Source organism: Mastigoproctus giganteus, chromosome 9 (assembly GCF_048544385.1).
Source record: "Mastigoproctus giganteus isolate SK-2022 chromosome 9, ASM4854438v1, whole genome shotgun sequence".
Taxonomy (NCBI): Eukaryota; Metazoa; Arthropoda; class Arachnida; order Uropygi; family Thelyphonidae; genus Mastigoproctus; species Mastigoproctus giganteus.
Genome location: NC_143583.1, coordinates 94,936,206 through 94,954,984, shown reverse-complemented (window position 1 = coordinate 94,954,984; position 18,779 = coordinate 94,936,206). Strand labels below are relative to the sequence as shown.

Here is an 18,779-nt window from a genome sequence, read left to right as displayed (position 1 = left end):
CAAGTTTATGAGAAATATAAACTATGTAAACAAAAGTTAGTGCACTTGACTATCCACAAACTTTAGTATAGACATTACTACCCAAATACATAATGAGGATAACTTTGTTCCTATTTCAGTGCTACATAGGAGGGGTGGAGAAAGAGAGAAATTTCATATTCCAAAAAATAACAACATAATAAATTAATTAAATTGTCATTATTTTGTGTCATTAAATGAATGAATTATGCTTAAATCCTAATCCAGCTTTTTGTCCTGCAAGCCAAAAAATTAATAAATTTTTCTTGGTTTATAAAATTTTTATTTTATTTTCATTTTTGACAGACGATACAAAAGTTTTGCTTCCTTGGATTGTTATGCCATTTTAATTATGATTGTTCTGTTATGATACATTTTTGGTTATCAATCAAAAATGTCTTGCAGACCAGTGTATTTTCTAAATTTATCATAAAAAGGCAAAATATCTGTAAATATTTTTTGAGTTTTTTTTATATTTATTAAATTTTCAATCAATAAAATTTTTAAAAATTGACAATTTTTAATGAAATGTTTGTTCATATTCTTTATTTTTTTATTTATCACCAAAACAATACAATTAAACAATAGAAATAGTACTTTTTTAAAAAAATTAAATAGCATAATAAACACAGAGTAATCAAAAAGTCACAGAACTCAGAATAGACAACAATATTTTTGGAGTAAACACTGACAGCATAAGTACAAGTAAATTATCACAGGGCAGTACATCATCTTACCTTAAACAATACAGTAATGTCAATATGATTTTAACATATGTTGAAAATGGAAGCCTTTTCCACAAATGCATGCACATATTCTTTTTCCTCCATGTGCAATGCCACCTTGCTAAGCATGAGAGAAGACTAATGATTTCAATCACTATTGCAATGTTGGTCTTCAGTTCACCTGGTGTGCAAGTTATGCTTGAAAACCACTCCTTTCAGATATCTCAGAAGTAAAAAAAAAAAAAGTCTAAAGATGACAAATCTGATGATTTTAGGAACCAGTCCTCCAGAAATTGGATGATCACTGAAGAACACGTACAGAAAGGACACAGTTTCAGCAGACACATGGTACATTGCACCATCTTGTTGATCCAGGAGTGAATAGACTGTGTGATATTATATCAGTACACAGTACCATTCACTGTAATCCCCAAGAAAATGGCCCACTACATGACACAGCACATCATATTCCAATTTTTTGAGAGTGCAACAGTTTTTTATGGTATGCATACAAGTATACAAAATCCTAGTGTTTTGGATATTCACATTCCTGCTGGGATGGAACAGTGAAGAAAACTGTATCAAGCTTATCTATTCTTTTAAATTCATCAACAAATACCTGAAACTGTCCACAGAACAACAGTCATTTCCTTCATCTAGTTTCATCAGCCTGTGTTCAATGTGAAAATGATATGGATGCAGGTGTAACTGTTCCACAGTTTTGTGGGTGCATCCATAAGACAATCATGATTAGTATTGGTAGTGTAAAATGATGTAGGAAAGCAAACTTATCAGCCAAAAAAAAAAAAAAAAATACACACTTCTCACATTGCCCATCTAATGTGAGATGGGCAATATCGATAAATCATTAATAGGACACCAAAGGCTTTCCTAGCCACCTTTTACACTGCTCAGAAAATTTCATATCTGCCTGTATCATAATTCCCAGATCCCTTTCTTACTCTACTGTGTTTAATTTTTTGACTCCACCAAGTTATCCTTATTTACCAAGTGCCTTATTTACTTTTAAGTGTCAACCAACAATTTCTCTTTGACTTTCTTCTCAGTCATCACAAAACCATTTAGGTCCCTGTTAGAATTTTATACACTTCTGGTATCTCCATTCCAAAAAAATTCCTCACATGTGAATGTAAATGCAAAATATTTATTCAGCAACCAGAACAGAATCATTAATAGTTATCCCATTCATATCGAGTGGTGGACCAATGTGGTTCATTTGTTTCCTTCTATTGTTAACATAAACAAAGAACTCTCCGCTACTTTTCTTCATATTGATATTATTATTAGCTATATGGTGCAAGGAAGTCTGAGGCTTATGCTTCACCAGCCAAACAAAAAAAATTTCTGAATTACCCTGTGAGAGAGAGAGAGAGAGAGAGAAGGGGAATCACCAAGTAAGAGATTTTTTTTAAATATTTTCTTCTTATTTTGACTTAACTGCTTAGCATTAGAGTAAAATTACTCTAATGCTAGAAAATTACTCTAATGCCCGAGTTTTTATCTCAAAAAGTTTTTTTCTAAATTTCATAAAAAATGTTTATGGGTGTTTTTGATTTTTTTTTCTTAAACCATTTGCAAAAATGGTCAAAATAAAAGTTCTTACTTTTTTTTTTTGAAGTAATAACATTCTATACATCTATTTATGTATCACTTAGCTTAATTTCATCAAATTATGGATCAAATTCCAGAGAGTTTTTCAATTTCAGCTTTTCTAAGCCAAAATCAGGCAAAAATGGCAAACAGTTGCAATGTTCTCCTCAGATTTTCAAAGTCATTTTTTGTGCTGCCATCTACTAAAACTGTGTTTGTTATGTGCTACCATGTTGTTATTTACAACATGGTAACATGGTAAAAAACAGATGAAGTACATACCCTTGAAAGGCAATACATGAAAAATGTAAATAAACATAGGTGCTCGTGAATAGGTTAACTCTAAAATGGTTAAGGAAGAATATCAAAACAGAATTGCAAGAAAAATATGTGCTTCCTGATAAGTACTCAATGATAAACAATTTCAATCAACAAAACAATGCTTAACAAATGTGCATGCTGCTCATCTGTCAAAATCACCAAAATTGTCTCCTCTGCCACTCACATTATCACTTTTCATGCTGTTGAGGAAGAAGCTACATTTGTTTCTTCAGGCAAAACTACTATAAAAATGTTGAAAGGCAGTGCGCAAGTAGATTTTTGAAGCTCAAAGTGTTGACAGAATTATGCTGCTTGTTCTAGTGATTTTATAAAAAAATTGGCACGTGTGTGAGGTGTTTACTGCCAATTTACTTCTAAGTGATTTGTTTGTTTTTAAAATAAATGTGCTCACTTCTTTTGATATGACACTTGTACAATGAAGCATGCAAGAGCATGCTTCTGAAAGTGACATATCTAGATACTCTGAGAAATTAGCCAATAAAATTAGTCTCAATTACTTCATGGTCATGCTTTGTGCTTTGTACAATTATTTATATTTTTAAAAAAACAAATAAAAATTAGATAAGTCTCATTACCCCCATTCAGCTGTAATGTAATGTGTATACTCTCTCTCTCTCTCTCTCATTCAATGTTTTAGAATAACAACGAAGACTGAATAAGCCTCTTAAATAACAGGCTCCAAGAGAAGACAGCAATTTAAATAATAATGAGTATTTCTTTCAGTGACAAAAACATATTACTAATAAAGAAATGCACTATTAGGTATGATAATGACAAATGCAATTCTGAATTTCAGAAAACTTGCAATGTCAATTAAGATAAATGAACAGAAAATACATGAGATATATATATATATATATATATATATATATACAGTGCTTTTTTTGGGATGGTATGCAACGGATGGCGTACCGGCACCTTTATTAACAGTGACATGTAATATTCCGTAATTTTTTTCACATGTTTACTATTCAAATAAGCTTAAAATTATTTAACTAAATTTGCATTTTTTACTGTCTATTTTTTAAGATATTTTCTATATAAAACTGTCTAACCATTTTTATAATTTTAAATTACTCAGTCAGGCCTCTGTTTAACGAAGTCCTTTTATAGCGAATTATTTTGAATTCCCCTTGGAAGTTACATTTAAAATAGTTTCCGTTGAGTGAAGAAAATTTTCATATAGCGAACGGATTAAGAGAGAATTAACTTGGTATGCACTGTTCGCATTTCTGGCCTTCAGGCAATTAGTGCTGCTGCGCGAATTAAGAGAGCTAACGCATTCTACAACTTAGCGTTACCTGGTAAAACCTATCCGACCACCTGTCCCACATACGGAGGAGTTGCGCTAGTCAAGAGTGAGCAGATTAAGGTGTATTCCCAATGGGTTCTGGCCCACCTTCTATTGCAGTGGTGTCCAACCTTTTCCCGTACAGGAGCCATATTCAAAAAAATTCAGTTAGATTTCTTTAGTGTGTTATATTTTCCATATCTTGTTGCATATAAAAGTAAAATTGAAATATTTGAAAATTTTATTAAGTACAATACACAATTACATTTACTGAACATTACATTTAATGAGAAAAATTTTTTGATAATTAACAAAATTTAAAATGCTGTTTTAGTTCACCTTCCTTGCAGGCCGTATGTTGAACACCTTTGTTAATCAACCGTAAGTGCCCTGTTCGAGAATTAGAAAAGTGATTTTCTTTTACCCCGACAAATAACCATCTGTTGTTTCGCAGAAGTACGTTATCCACATTTTTTCTGTAAAATTTCCCTATTTCTGTTTGCATGGTCACAGTACCTGAATATCCGAATGACACTGACATTTTGGACAGCTTCAAAAAAAAAGAAAAGAAAAAATTCAAATTTAAGAACTAGTGACAATACCGATGAGGAGAGAAGGACAATGATGGTATTAAACCTTCTAAACATGAATTGTTGGCATTTGGTGAAAGTGAAGTTAGAAAATTGTCAATTAGGTTACAGTTAAATGAAAGAGAGGCAATTTGTGGATACCCAAATGATAAGAAGGTTTCCAGAAGAATTGAAGCATTTGATGAATGCTCTGAGTATGATACCAATTTCATTGAGTGAATGTGAACGAGGATTTTCACAAATGAATCTGATTGCCAGCCCAACCAGCACTTTGTTGATGACAAAAACAATTTCTTCACTACTGTTTCTTAAAATTGTAGGTCCACTGCTGACCCGCTTCGATCCAGAAAAATATGTCGATTCGTGGCTGCTTCGGAAATGTCATTCAGCAACCAAAACACAAAGAGGAAGAAAAGAAGTCAGCATAGAACAGAGGTCGGAACCTGCAGCTAGCGAGTCGCATGCAGCTCTTTTAACATGTAACTGCGGCTCTTTAACTTTACAGCTCACATGAAGCACAATTTGAAATGGAGTTAGAGAACTGAAAAATTAAAGACATGTGGAATGAAAGACTAAAATGCCTTAAAACTGAAATTGGGGATTTGGAGAGGCAAAAGGCTGCCCATGCCATTCTACACAAATGGACGGCGATAGATCAGCTTAAAATGCAGACCAAATTGTGTTCGATGAATGGTGTAGCTTACCGGACCCATATATAAATTTGAAAATACAAAGGGTACTAGGAAAGTTTTGCAATACAGCTTTGTTTATTTAATTTTTTCAAAGTAATTTCCTCTACATTCAATACACCTCTCCATCCTCCGAAACCAATCTTTAAACCAGTTCTGCTAAGTTTCACTAGGGAGTAAAGCACACTCGTTGTCCCAAGCCCGTAGAAGGTCCTCATCACCGCCTTCCTTTTAGCTTCATTTTCACATGTGGGAACAGTGCAAAGTCGCAGGGAGCAAGGTCTGGACTGTAGAGAGGGTGCTCGAGAAGTTTCAGTCCTGTCGTGGTCAAATATTCGGTGCAGGCTTTGGCGCGGTAAGCTAGAGCATTATCGTGATGGAGGTACCAGGTGTCCATTCTTGACTTTGGCCGCAGGTTCTTCATAGATCCAATGACTTTAGGCAGGCATTGTTCAGTATACCACTTAGCTGTGACTGTCTTCTGCGTGTCCAAAACGACACGTTCCACAATTCCACTCGATTTGAAAAATACAGCTATCATTTTCTTCTTTACAGATCGGGATTTTCTGACAATTACGGGTGTGTCGTCATCATCAAAGACCCAAACTTTGTTTTGAGCCTTGGTCGGCAGATCGTAATAGTACAGCCAAGTCTCGTCACCTGTCACGATGTTGTTCACATACCGAGATTGACCTTTATCAAACTTTTTTAACATCTCCCGGCACCAAGTCACACGTCGTGTCATCTGCTCTTCAATCAGTTGATGCGGCACCCAGAGAGAACAAAGTTTCTTCACGTGCAAATGATCTTGCAGAATCGAACGAATTGCTGGTGCATTTAGGCCCAAAGTATCCTCTATCTGTTGGTAGGTCACTCGCCTGTTTTCGTCAAGCATTTTCCTCCGTAACTGACGTTCGTGGCCTTCCCGGCCTCTCAGAATCCTCCAGAGTGAAATTTCCCCTTTGGAATTCTCTATACCACCTGAATATCGTTGTACGATGTGGACAATCATCATCTAGTGCAAGAGTCATTTCTTCTAAACACTGGTCTATGGTTAAACCACGCACGAAATTATACCGCAAAACTGTCCTTATCTCATTTCGTGACCACGATGCCATCGCAAGCACTTTACACTCTCACTACTAATGAATAACTGAGCCCATCGACTTGGCGCGGCGGCTACTATGCACGTATGAACATGTCTCACCATGCAGCAACAAGCAGCTTCCTGTGATTCATTGTTGCGTCATATTGCAAAACTTTCCTAGTACCCTTTGTATTTTCGTTTGGGCCTCTCTCAATTTTTGATTTGACGTATTTCTGCGAGCAAATATTTTTGAACATGAACTATATTAAAAATAAATCAAGAAACTGTCATCTGAACAATGCAAGCATGTTTAACGCTCAGCATGTTTAATTACGACATACTCGCATGATGCTGGAAGACACTTGCTCAAGAAGTTCATCAGCAAAAGTCACATTAATTTGTACCTAATTGGATGTTTGTTACTTTTTTTTCAGTATTAATAAATAATATTTCAAAAAATTTTTATTTTTTTTAATAAACACCTTCCTACTCTATTCCATTTCTTAAACAATGGCGCCTTCGTAGCCAGGTGGGCAGGAGGAGCAGTGTGTAGCACATGCTTCTTAATTAGACCGGGGTTTGAGCCCGTGAGCCACCAAATACAGAGGATGCGGAAAGATTAGGGAATGACCACCGCATATCCCCGGAGCAATATGGCCTTAGTTGCTAATGCTCCTAAAAACCAAATAACAACAACATCTTAAACAACTCTCCCCCCCCTCCCAGCTTGAGCTGAGGTGCGGCTCTTCAGATTCTCTCTCTTTTTTTTCTTTTTTTTTAATTAGATCAAATATTGCTCTTCACTCAAAAACGGTTGCCGACCCCTGGCATAGGGTGTCGGATGAGAACTTAATAAAAGTTTGGAATATCCTACAAAAACTTTATTATGGAATTATTTTTACTTATGTTATTATTTTTTACTTAATTTTACTCACATTTTACTTATTTTTTTATATACTTGAATAATAAATTTATGCTTAATACACTGTGTGTTGATACACTTAATTTGTTGTTCTTATTCTGAAAACATTAATACTAAAGTAACAATATCATGAGAAAAAAAATTTCAGAGTACTTTTCATATCCTTTTAAGTTTCAATTTTTTATGATAGCAAAGAATGAGTACTGGCACCTATTTTTTTTACAAAAAAGCACTGTGTATATATATATATATATACAGTAATTTAAGACAAGTAGACTTGAAGAGCTGGATGACTGTTGGAAGAAAATAAGTAGTGAGAAAACTGTAGCTGTCTTTAAAGCTGAACTGGAATGAATAAAGTACAACTTATGCAGCACTACAGTCAGGTGTAGTTCTTTGTGATGGCAAGTGGGAGTAGGCAGAGTGGGTGGCCCACTGGATTCTTTACCAACCAAACTGGTCTGTGAACTGAAAAAGTTTAGGAAATTGGTTTGAACAATAAAGATATTTTTACAATGAAGCTTCCATTCAAAACTTATTAATAAACAAAAGTCAGTTAACATTAGAAGCTATTATATCATATTTATAAAATATGACAGGCAATTCAGGATAATTATCTTATTTTTGAGGCTTTTTTTTTTTTTTTTGAGAGATGTAGAATTCTAAAGAAAAGAAAAATAAAAGTACCTTTATTTAAAATTGGAGGATCTGTTTTGGATCATTAGGCACATAATTTACAGATTGTCTTTCAATCAATGCTGTTTTGAAAAGTAAATAATATATATCTTTTTATTGTTTCTCTCTCTCTCTCTCTCTCTCTCTCTCTCTCTCTCTCTCTCTCTCTCTCTGCTCCCCTCAAAGCAAATGTCTGTACATGATTTAGTAAAGCTGAGTGATAATGCAGTACATCCAACAAAAAAAATCTAAGCTCAACCCAGAAATTAATAAAAAAATAAAAATAAAAAATTGTGTTCAAACCACCATGTTCACAAATGGCATAAATTACAAGTTTATCTAGCAAAAATAATAAAAATAAGTAAGAAAATAAACTATACTTCTCTTCTTAGGCCATTCCTTCCTTTACTTTTTTTTTTTTTTTTGAGAGAGAGAGAGAGAGAGAGAGAGAGAAGAGTACACTAACACACCTAATAATTATAAATATAATCATCAATAACTTTCTGCAGTTTTATTTCAACATAAGCAACAAGATATATATATATACACATAATACCATTGGATTAGAATCTGAGAGTAAATCTCTGAGCTGTTCCAGAAAACCTTGATCCTCTACCAGCTGGGCATTTATGTCATGTAACTTTGCCACAGATACAGCAGCTGTCTTTCTAACATATGGATCCTCATCCTTTAAGCATTTTCTAAGAGGTTCACAAAGATATTCAGTGATCTTATCTACACGTATGCAGCCCATTGTTCGCACTGCCAAAGCGCGGATAAGAGGATTAGGATCTTCACAATCCTAAGAATAGAATTATCAAATGAATGAATGAAAGAATTAATTAAGGATGATATTTCTGAATATAAAGTATACAGTTTGTATATACTTTATATTATAATATTATTTTCTGAAAAATAATCCAATTTAAAAATTTGATAATTCCCATTTTTAGATGTATAGATTATGTACTATTAAATAATCACATTATGCCACAATATAAATTATGTTGCGGCATATTGTGATTTAATAGTGAATTTATTCTGTTAAAAAATTACACAAAAAATTAAGCTTTATAAAATGGGATTTCTGCTAGCCCCTTTATCTCGAGCATGTCACTTACTGCTAGTATATATGATAGATCTAGCTCACAAAGACCATTCACAGCTTCACACTAACCATTCTGTTGGTATATAAAAAGAGGTTGTACAAATAATGGGAATCCCAAGTGCTAAAGATCACATAACGATATAAATTATTACAGTGAATCCCAACAAGATGAGAACTAGGAAGGCACTTATAAATTTACCCTGTAAACAGACGATTATTGTGTACAATAACACAAAACTTATTTTAAAGTTATTTAACATTACCTTCACAAAAGTATTCACAGCCATGATGGCCATATCAGGCTGGCTCTTGGCATAATTCATCAAATAAAGATAGACAAGCTTCTTCAGTTCAAGATTATCTGTCTGCATACAATTTACAACATCTGGAAAAAGAGCACTGTAAAATTGCAAAACAAACATTTAATCCAAATGTGCAAAAATTACAAAACAAATTACAAATCAAAAATTACAAAAAAATTACAAACAAAAATTACAAAATTACAAACAAAAATTACAAAATTACAAAACAAAGCCAAAATTACAAAACAAATTACAAAATTACAAAACAAAGCAAAAATTACAAAACAAATTAAATAGTACAAGTGTTCAAAACATAATGCAGATCAAGAAGCTAGTTTTTCATGTTTCTTTCTGTGTACAGTGTATATATATAATATTAAAAACAATATGATATATGATAGTTATTATAATATAATTATAAACAAAATTACAATTCATAATACAAATTACACATACTTATATAACAATTTTATTCTTTATGTAGAGGTACTAAATAAACATCAATTATATATCACCACAAAATTAAAAAGATACAGTACAATTAGATACCATACGCCTTTTTATAATAAAATAAATATATAAATTTCAAAAAGATAATAACAACAAGTTTAAATAACTTAAACTCAAATTACAAGGAACCCTTGGAATGTTGTTGTGGCACCCCGTTTGAAAACCACTGGTCAGATAAATCATTTAAAAAATATATATACAGGCATACCTCGATTAACGAATAGGATGCGTTCCACGAAATTACTTCGTTAAGCGAAACTTCGTTTTCAGAGGTAAAAATACTATGGCCAGAATAGGGATACGTTCCTACTTAAAGAAAATGAAAAGCTTTTTTTCGAACAAAGAAAAGTTTTATTAAATAAACAGTCAACTTACATACAAAGTGAAATCACATTTTAAAATATGAGGTTAAAGTTGATTGTTTATGCTTTTTTTCTCTTTCATTTAACAATTGCCTATACGGAGTTATTGCATTTAACACTGATCGCTTAACTATAACACTTCTTCCTAAATCAGGATCATTTTCACTAAAAAAATTTAAAACGTTTTCAATGTCATTTAAGCACCTTTTTAAATCTTTGGTTGTTAACACTTTTTCGGCAGGAACTTCTTTAACTTCGCCTTCATTATCTTTGTCTTCGTTGCTAACAGGGTTTTCTAAATCTTCCACTGAAAAACCATCATCTTCTGCATTCAATAAATTTCTAACATCCTCTTCATCGACATTTTCGAAACCTATTGATTGAGCCATCTGGATAACTTCATTTCTAATTTCTTGGATGTTATTTTCTTCTTCTAGTACAACTTCTGGCCATATTTTGCGCCAAACTCCATTTAAACATTTCTTAGTGACTTCTTTCCAAGAACTATCAATGGTTTCAATTGCGTTTTTAATGGTGTAGTTTTTCCAAAAAGTTTTAACTGTCATTTCCTCTTTATCCTCTAGTTCAGGTAAATTGCTTAAAATTCGACGCAGATAATAAGCTTTAAATGATGCTATTACTCCCTGATCCAATGGTTGAATCAGGAAAGTTGTGTTTGCTGGAAGAAACACAACTTTGACAGGAATGCATGTGTCCAACGTGTTAAGATCAGTAGGATGTCCCGGAGCATTGTCTAACAACAAAAGAGCTTTTTCTTCAAAGTTGTTTTTTTTTTGACAATACCGTTTTACTCCAGGACAAAAGTGGTTAACAAACCAATCAGTAAATAACTCCTTGGTAACCCACGCTTTTCTATTTGCTTTCCATATTACAGGTAAATTCATTTTTATGTTACCTTTTAACGCCCTCGGATTTTCTGAATGGTAAACTAATAACAATTTTAATTTATAATCGCCAGAGGCATTTGATCCAAAGGGTAACGTTAAACGGTCTTTGGCTGCTTTGAACCCAGCAGCTGATTTTTCTTCAATAGAAATGAAGCTTTTTGTTGGTAGCCGTTTCCAGAACAAACCGCTTTCGTCAACATTGAACACCAAATTTGGTGGAAAATTTTCACGTTCAATTATTTCCTTTAGTTTTTCTGGAAACTTATTTGCAGCTTCTTCTCTTTTTTTAAATTTCTCGAACCAACCACGAGAAGCCCTAAAGGTTTCCGTAATTTCTTCAGTTTGTTTAGATTTCGGGTGATTAAACAAAAATAATTGCCGACTTCGTTATATCGAGGCTTCGTTATCAGAGGTAACGTTAACCGAGGTATGCCTGTATTGTATATTTACAGAGAAAAACTTTTCTTCATACTAATAATTTGTTTTTAATCACAATGCAACATTAATATTTTTAAGGATGACAGGAATAAATCTTGAAAGTTAATAAAGAATCTATAAGGCAATTACAATGGGATTTATTAAAGGTACACCATTTTACCAGTAATGCTGGTTACATTAGTGGTAAAACATGAAAGGGTAGAAACTGTAACGAAAATAAGCCAAACAAATTATCCGCAACTTTTCCCTTACAGAGAATTGAATACAAAAAATGTGTCAGATGTTTATAAATATCCAAACCAACTGGTACTCAAAACAATGACCAAGTTCCTGAAACTGTCCCAAGGGTTCACATCTGGTGAGTATGGGCTTGGCACACCCAGGGTCCTGAGCTGGATATTATCATTCTTCTCTTTCTTGGTAATTCCCTTCTACTTTTTTCCTCTCTCTATCTCTCTCTCTCTCACAGGGTAAATCGGGAATTTTTTTTTTTTGGTTGGTGCAGCATAAGCCTCAGGCTTCCTTGCACCATATAGCTAATAATAATAATAATAACTGCACCCTCATAAGTTCAGAGTTGCTGCCCTGCAACTCAGAAGACCATCTTAATTGTACACACCTGGGTGTCATTCTAAACTTAAGGCAGAGTGGATGAGTTGGCCAAGGTAATCTTCAACGGACAGGGTGCCCTATATAATCATCAGGAAGTAACTGCATTATTAATAGAACATTCCAGTGGATGAAAAGTAGTAGTGTCTTAAACAGTGCCAACCTTACATTCCAGATGTGACCCCTGCTGATTATTGGCTGTTGGATTATCCAAAAGGCAGCTTCTAAAGACATTATCCAAAAGATGCTGCACGATAAAGAGGGTGATCCAATTAGAGATAACAAACGTGTCTCAAGATCAGCTTTCCACCACTGTTCATAATTTCATTACTTAAATTAGATATATCATCAATTCAGAGGGACAAATTTTGAGCAATATCTGTAGCCACATTGGTCCAAGTCAATTCGATGCAAGTCAACTTGTTGTGCAAGACAATCAAATCAAATTCACCATATGCAACAATCTGGTGCATGAGAATTTTCTGTATGTGACAATTTGATGCATGACAGTTTAGCATATACAACAATTCAATGCAGGACAGTTCAGCATATGAGAAAATTTGGCAAATGACATTTAGCCTATATGTGACAATTTAGTGAAAGACAATTGACGGCTACAACAATTAGGCAAGTAAACAATTTGGCATATGTGCAACAATGCGGTGTATTATCACACAGAGATCAGAAATTAGCAAAATCAATAAAATAAAACATTTAGAAACAAAAAGAAATTTTGTAAACTTAGAATGCAGAAATTTAGAAAAAAAAAATAACATTTTTTATCCATTTATTTCGTATAAAAGGATTCATGCCAATCCTTCTCATAGACAAGTTGAAAAGTGAGTATGTGCCTATTTCAGCATGATTCCATCCATACTGTAACACCTTTAATACAGATAAAAAGATTACTCATTAACTTTTCTTTTTTTTTTTTTAACATACCTACTCAATTGAATCCTACGCTTTTCCAGGAGCACGAACTGGTTCATGGTTGGGAAGCTAGAAGAAAATTACAAGCACAGAAACCAGGTGAAAGAAACAGAAATGAAGATTATCACTGTGAAGGTTATTAAAGCCATATGCTGTTTTAGTAACATGGACTGATTGATGGTTCTGAAGCAAGAAGAAACTCGTTTACCCAGAAACCACAAGAAAGGAAAGTTTCCTTTTTCTTTTACGGAGAACTCCAAAGACTGCTCTATTCTGACAACATGGATTAATACTAGTATCAGCCATACGGTGCAAGGAAGCCATAGGCTTTTTCTTCACAGGAAAAATAAATAAATAAAAAATAAACAAAATTAAATAAAATAAAAATAAAATGAAAGAAAGAAAAAGTATAAAGAAGAAAATACAGAGCAAATTATGCACATCCTGCCTCATATAGGTAACGACTCAGTTCACCTCTGAATTCATTTAAACTGTCAGCCTCAACTACCCAAGGAGGCAACTTATTCCAGTAATCAACAATTTGGTGGCTAAAACAAAACTTCCTAAATCTATTCTTAACTTCTTCCCCTGTAATTTGAATTAATGGCCCTAGTTCTGGAATTCTTTATAACAGTGAAAATCCAGACTTCATTCATTTTAATAAAGCCTCTCAGAGCCTAATCAAACTTCAATCAGACCTAAGAAATCCCCCTCTTAGGTTGCTAAGCTCTGCAGCCCACATAATCAGTCTTGTGCAGTTGTCTGTTTGCCAATATTTGGACCCTTTAAAGAACCTGATGTCTTTTTTCAGATGAGGTCTCCACACTTGGACACAATATTCTACATATGGCCTTATTCCAATTGCCTTAAACAGTGGGTTATGACCTTCCTATCTCTACTGGATATTGATCATCGATAGGACACCACGAGCTTCCTGGCCACTTGCTTACACTGCTCAGAAAACTTCATATCTACCCATCATAACTCACAGATCCCTTTCTTTCTCAACTGTTTTCAATTCAACCTTACCAAGTGTATAAGTTATTTTGGGGTTGCTATTCCACAAGTTCAAGACCTTGCATTCTGCTGCATTAAAACATTGCTGCCACTTTTCTGCCATTCTTGAAGCCTGTTCAAATCATCCTGAAGAAGCCCTGGTTGGCACCAAACATTAATGACTCTCCCAATCTTTACATCATCTGCAAATTTTGACATCACACCTTCTATCCCTTTGTCGATGTTATTTATGAAAATGAGAAACAATAGTATCCCAAGAACCAATCCTTGAGGACACCCACTTCTGACATTGCACCAATCTGAAGAATATCCATTAATCACAATCCTCTGCAGCCACCCTGCAATCCATTTTAGAATTATTCAAGTAATCCCAACATGTTCCAGCTTATACAATAACCTCTCATGAGGGACTGAGTCAAATGCCTTGCTAAAATCCAAATAAACTATATCAATATTGTTCCCTAGATCCAGTTCATGAGTAATTGTGTCCAAGTAGCTTACATGGTTAGTTAGACACGATTTTCCCTTAACAAACCATGTTGTATATCTTTCATGGTGCCATTCATATCTATATTGCACTCTTAATCAAACGCCTTGCTAAAATCCATATAAACGATGTAAAAATTGTTCCCTACATCCAGCTCATGAATAATTGTGTCAAAGTAGCTTACATGGTTAGTTAAACATGATTTTCTCATAACAAACCATGTTGTATATCTTTCAGCATGCCATTTATATCTAGATTGCACTCTTAATCATTGCCTCTAAGATTTTCCCTGCCACTAAAGTCACACTAACTGGTCTGCAATTAATGACTTCATTCTTAGAATCATCTTTATATATTGGCAATACATTGGCACTTCTCCAATCCAAAGGAATCTCTCCTGAGTCCAACAATGCCTTCATAATTAACTTCAGTGGTTAAACACACTCTCTTGCTGTCTCCCTCAAAATTACTGGGTAAATGCCATCAACTCCACCTTACTTGCCTTCAATCTCAAAATTCTGAAATAATTTCATATGGCTCAGCATGAAGGCTCTTTTGCAGTAAAGACTGATGTGTAAATATTCAATTCATCAGCAACATCAACTGGGTTATCTAAGACTTTCCCACACCCGTTATGCAAGGGTCTGATCTGATCCAATTCATTTTCTTCTTTGTATTTACATACATGATTTGTGAGGGTTAGCAACTACCATCCTCCATGCTAACTAATTGAAAGTGTCGTTTACATGGATTTGTACTAAGTGTCTTTAGTTGTTATTTGGTTTTTAGGAGCATTAGCAACTATGGCCATATTGCTCCAGGGATATGCGGTGGTCATTCCCTGACCTTTCCGCATCCTCCGTATTTGGTGGTCACGGGCTCAAACCCTGGTCTAATCAAGAAGCATGTGCTACACACTGCTGCTCCTGCCCACCCACCTGGCTACAGAGGCACCAGTGTCTTTAGTCTGAGTCCATGTAGGGTACTCTGACTTCAATTCCAACCTCTACACAATATCCAGAGAAGCTTACCCACCTAACTTTAACTCATCTGCAGTATTAGCCTACTACTAATTTCTTTCAATAAAAACTATATTGCGGTTTACAAACCGAATGTCAGAAGATGTGCATTACACAGCCAGCATCCATTAATGATCTCTACTTTTTAGTTTCTGGAACAACTCCCCTCCCATGTGTATTTCCTAAAAAGTGAAACTTACAGAAATGAAAGTAAAGTGCAAACAAAGTTTTCTTGTATTCCAACCTTTAACCTGTCCATGGCACTTTTTCAATAGGATCTCCTAAAAAAAGTAGAATGTGCATTAAAAAAATGAAGGTGGATAGCACACTCCATCAAAAATATAAAATATCCAGAACGATATCATGATCACTAAATTCACCATTAACAACATGGCATGTTAAATGTTTACATAGTCTGTCTTGCTTTGCTATATACAAAATTCTATTGTATTCAATTCAATTCAATATAAATTCAATTGTATGAGGAAATGGTTAGGCAACATTTTGAATTCACCATACTCACAAATTGTCGCAGCAAAAATTGTCTTTCACCAAACTCTATCACAAATTTAATGTCATTCACCAAACTGTCACATACAGCAAAATGTCATTCACCAAACTGTCACATACAGCAAAATGTCATTCACCAAACTGTCACATACAGCAAAATGTCATTCACCAAACTGTCACATACAGCAAAATGTCATTTACCAAACTGTCTTGTACACCAAACTGTTATGTACCAAACTGTCATGCACTGAATTTTTGCATACAGTAAATTGGCATGCACAAATGGTCGTACAACAAATTGTGTTACAACAAATTGACATGATCTCATAGCCATATGAGATCATGTCAATTTGTTATTTGTGGGGGCTCAACTGAGCCCCCCCCCACAATGAACTTGGTTATTATGTTTATGTCAAAACATTTACATATTTTTATATTAAGTTATTTTATGACCACCATATACACCAGGAGTTTGAGAGTCTTCAAAAATGTATTAATGGATGCATGAACAAAAATGGCAGGCTGAATTTATGCTTCACACCATTATATCATTACTAACACTTTGCCCAATTTCCCTATTAATTTCATAAGGAAAAAAAAACAATAACCAAGATGCTGTAATAAACCATCTTCAAATTGGCACAGCCTTCCTTTTATTTATCCTCTTTAATGAAAGAAAATTCAAAAAAATAATGCCATGTTATAACCCTGTGCTACCCACATCTTGTTTTTTACTTCAGGATTTATTGTTGCCTTTCTCTGTACTCGTTCCAATAGCTCCACATCCTTCTTAAAATGAGGCCTCCATACCTGTATACAGTACTCAAGGTGTGGCCTGACCATTGTCTTATATAAGAGGATAATCACCTCCTTATCCCTGCTAGAAAAATTCCTGTATATCATTGACAAGACACCATGAGCTACTCTTGCAGACCATCTGCACTGCTCAAAAAACTTCATATCTGCCTGCACAATTATCCCCGGGTCCTTTTCACTCTCTACCACTGTCAGTGTAATACCACACAGTTGATACGTTACTCTGGAATTACTGCTTTCCATATGCAGTACTTTACATTTGTCAATGTTAAACTTCAATTGCCACCTCTCAGCCCATCTGCTCAACTTTTCTAGATCCTGTTGCAGCAGCGTACTGTCATTAGTGCCATTAACAACCCTGCCAACCCCTTAATATTGTCTGTAAACTTTGACATTAAGCCTGATATACTATCATCAATATCATTGATGAATACAGAAAACAACAATGGACCCAACACTGGACCCTGAGGGAACCCACTAATAACATTAGTCGATGAAGAGCAGTGTCCAAGAGTAGTGTCTTCTTCTACTCAATCAATTTTTTTTTATGGAAACCCCAAACACGAAAAGTATCAAAACCTATAGTACTTAGTACCGTGCATAACTCATTCAGCAACATTTTCCATCTTACAACAAATCTAGATTTCTTTTCACTGTCATTTGTAATATCAACACTAGTACTCTTCAACTGTACCTTACCCAAGGTGGTTCATCTGTATATGCATAAATATGCAGATAATCCCCTTTGATGATAGCTGCAATCATCTGTTGTTCCTATTAAAATGTTTGTTAGAACATCCGTTCTTTACAGATTCGGTGCATCACAGTCAATTTGCTGTATTAATGTTAAAAAACAGATGTTTTCATCTTTCATTTTGTACATCCTCTAATCATAAGAATGTCCAAGGAACATATCTTTACTAATTCACATACACTCTACGCTTATTAAAAAATGATATTTCTTAGCTCAAGGAAATCTTCTAATTCAAAATACTGAACTAGCTTAGAAAATTTAAATATCAATGTAAGGTCTTAAATCAAGGCTGGCAAATCCATGGCATGCAAAAAGATTTTCTTGACATGTGGCATACACTGCTATCCCGATTTTTTTTTTTTTTATCTAGCAGTTAAATTAAAGAAACTTAGGTTATTAGTGCATGGGCATGCAATAAAACTTTTTCATAAACCTATCAGCAATTTTGGCATACACTTTCAAAAAAGGTTCACCAGCCATGTCCTAACTCCTGCTTCAAAGATGAAATTAAATCTGTTAAAGATTTCTTTAAGTACATAATATGGTTTTACAAGAATATAGCATTTTAAATACAATCTCATTGTATTTCCAAAAATTTACTATTTAAAATGCTATATTCGTGTAAATGGCTCAGCAACTGCTTACCTGACATCTTTACCAACAGTCATTGAGGCAATTACTTTTTTAACTGCTTCTCTCTTCTTCTCTTTTTTATCACTGTTTAGTTCACTTTTCAGTTCAAAAATCTCACCTGAATCATACATGTTAATAATTACTTATGGTATACAGGAACAATGGATGATTTAATTTATACATACATACAATGATTATACACTAAAGTAAAACATTAAGTATTACTCAAACACAACAAAATCAGAAAATTCAAACTAAATAAACAATAAAAAACGACTCATAACTCTAACATATATCAATAACCTAAATAATTTTATGGACTGTGCAAGGTAAATGCAAAAATAATATCATGTCATGATAAAGTATTCTTATCCTAACTTGTCAACTAGCACACTGCAATGAGGAGAATGAAATATAAAACAGCAA

At 34.1% G+C, this 18,779-nt stretch overlaps 1 protein-coding gene across 1 annotated transcript in view; it reads right to left on the bottom strand.

Annotated features, from left to right (window-relative positions):
• LOC150080558 (AP-1 complex subunit beta-1-like) overlaps positions 1–18,466 on the bottom strand; it is a 161,785-nt gene extending 143,319 nt beyond the window's left edge. The window contains exons 1-3 of the mRNA XM_090381498.1: positions 18,366–18,466; positions 9,322–9,457; positions 8,507–8,752 (exon numbers count right to left, since the gene is read on the bottom strand). Of these exons, the coding sequence (XP_090237624.1) occupies positions 8,507–8,752; positions 9,322–9,457; positions 18,366–18,388 (405 nt within the window). The 5' untranslated portion in view covers positions 18,389–18,466. The remainder of the gene's footprint in view (positions 1–8,506; positions 8,753–9,321; positions 9,458–18,365) is intronic.
• Positions 18,467–18,779: the final 313 nt, after the last annotated feature.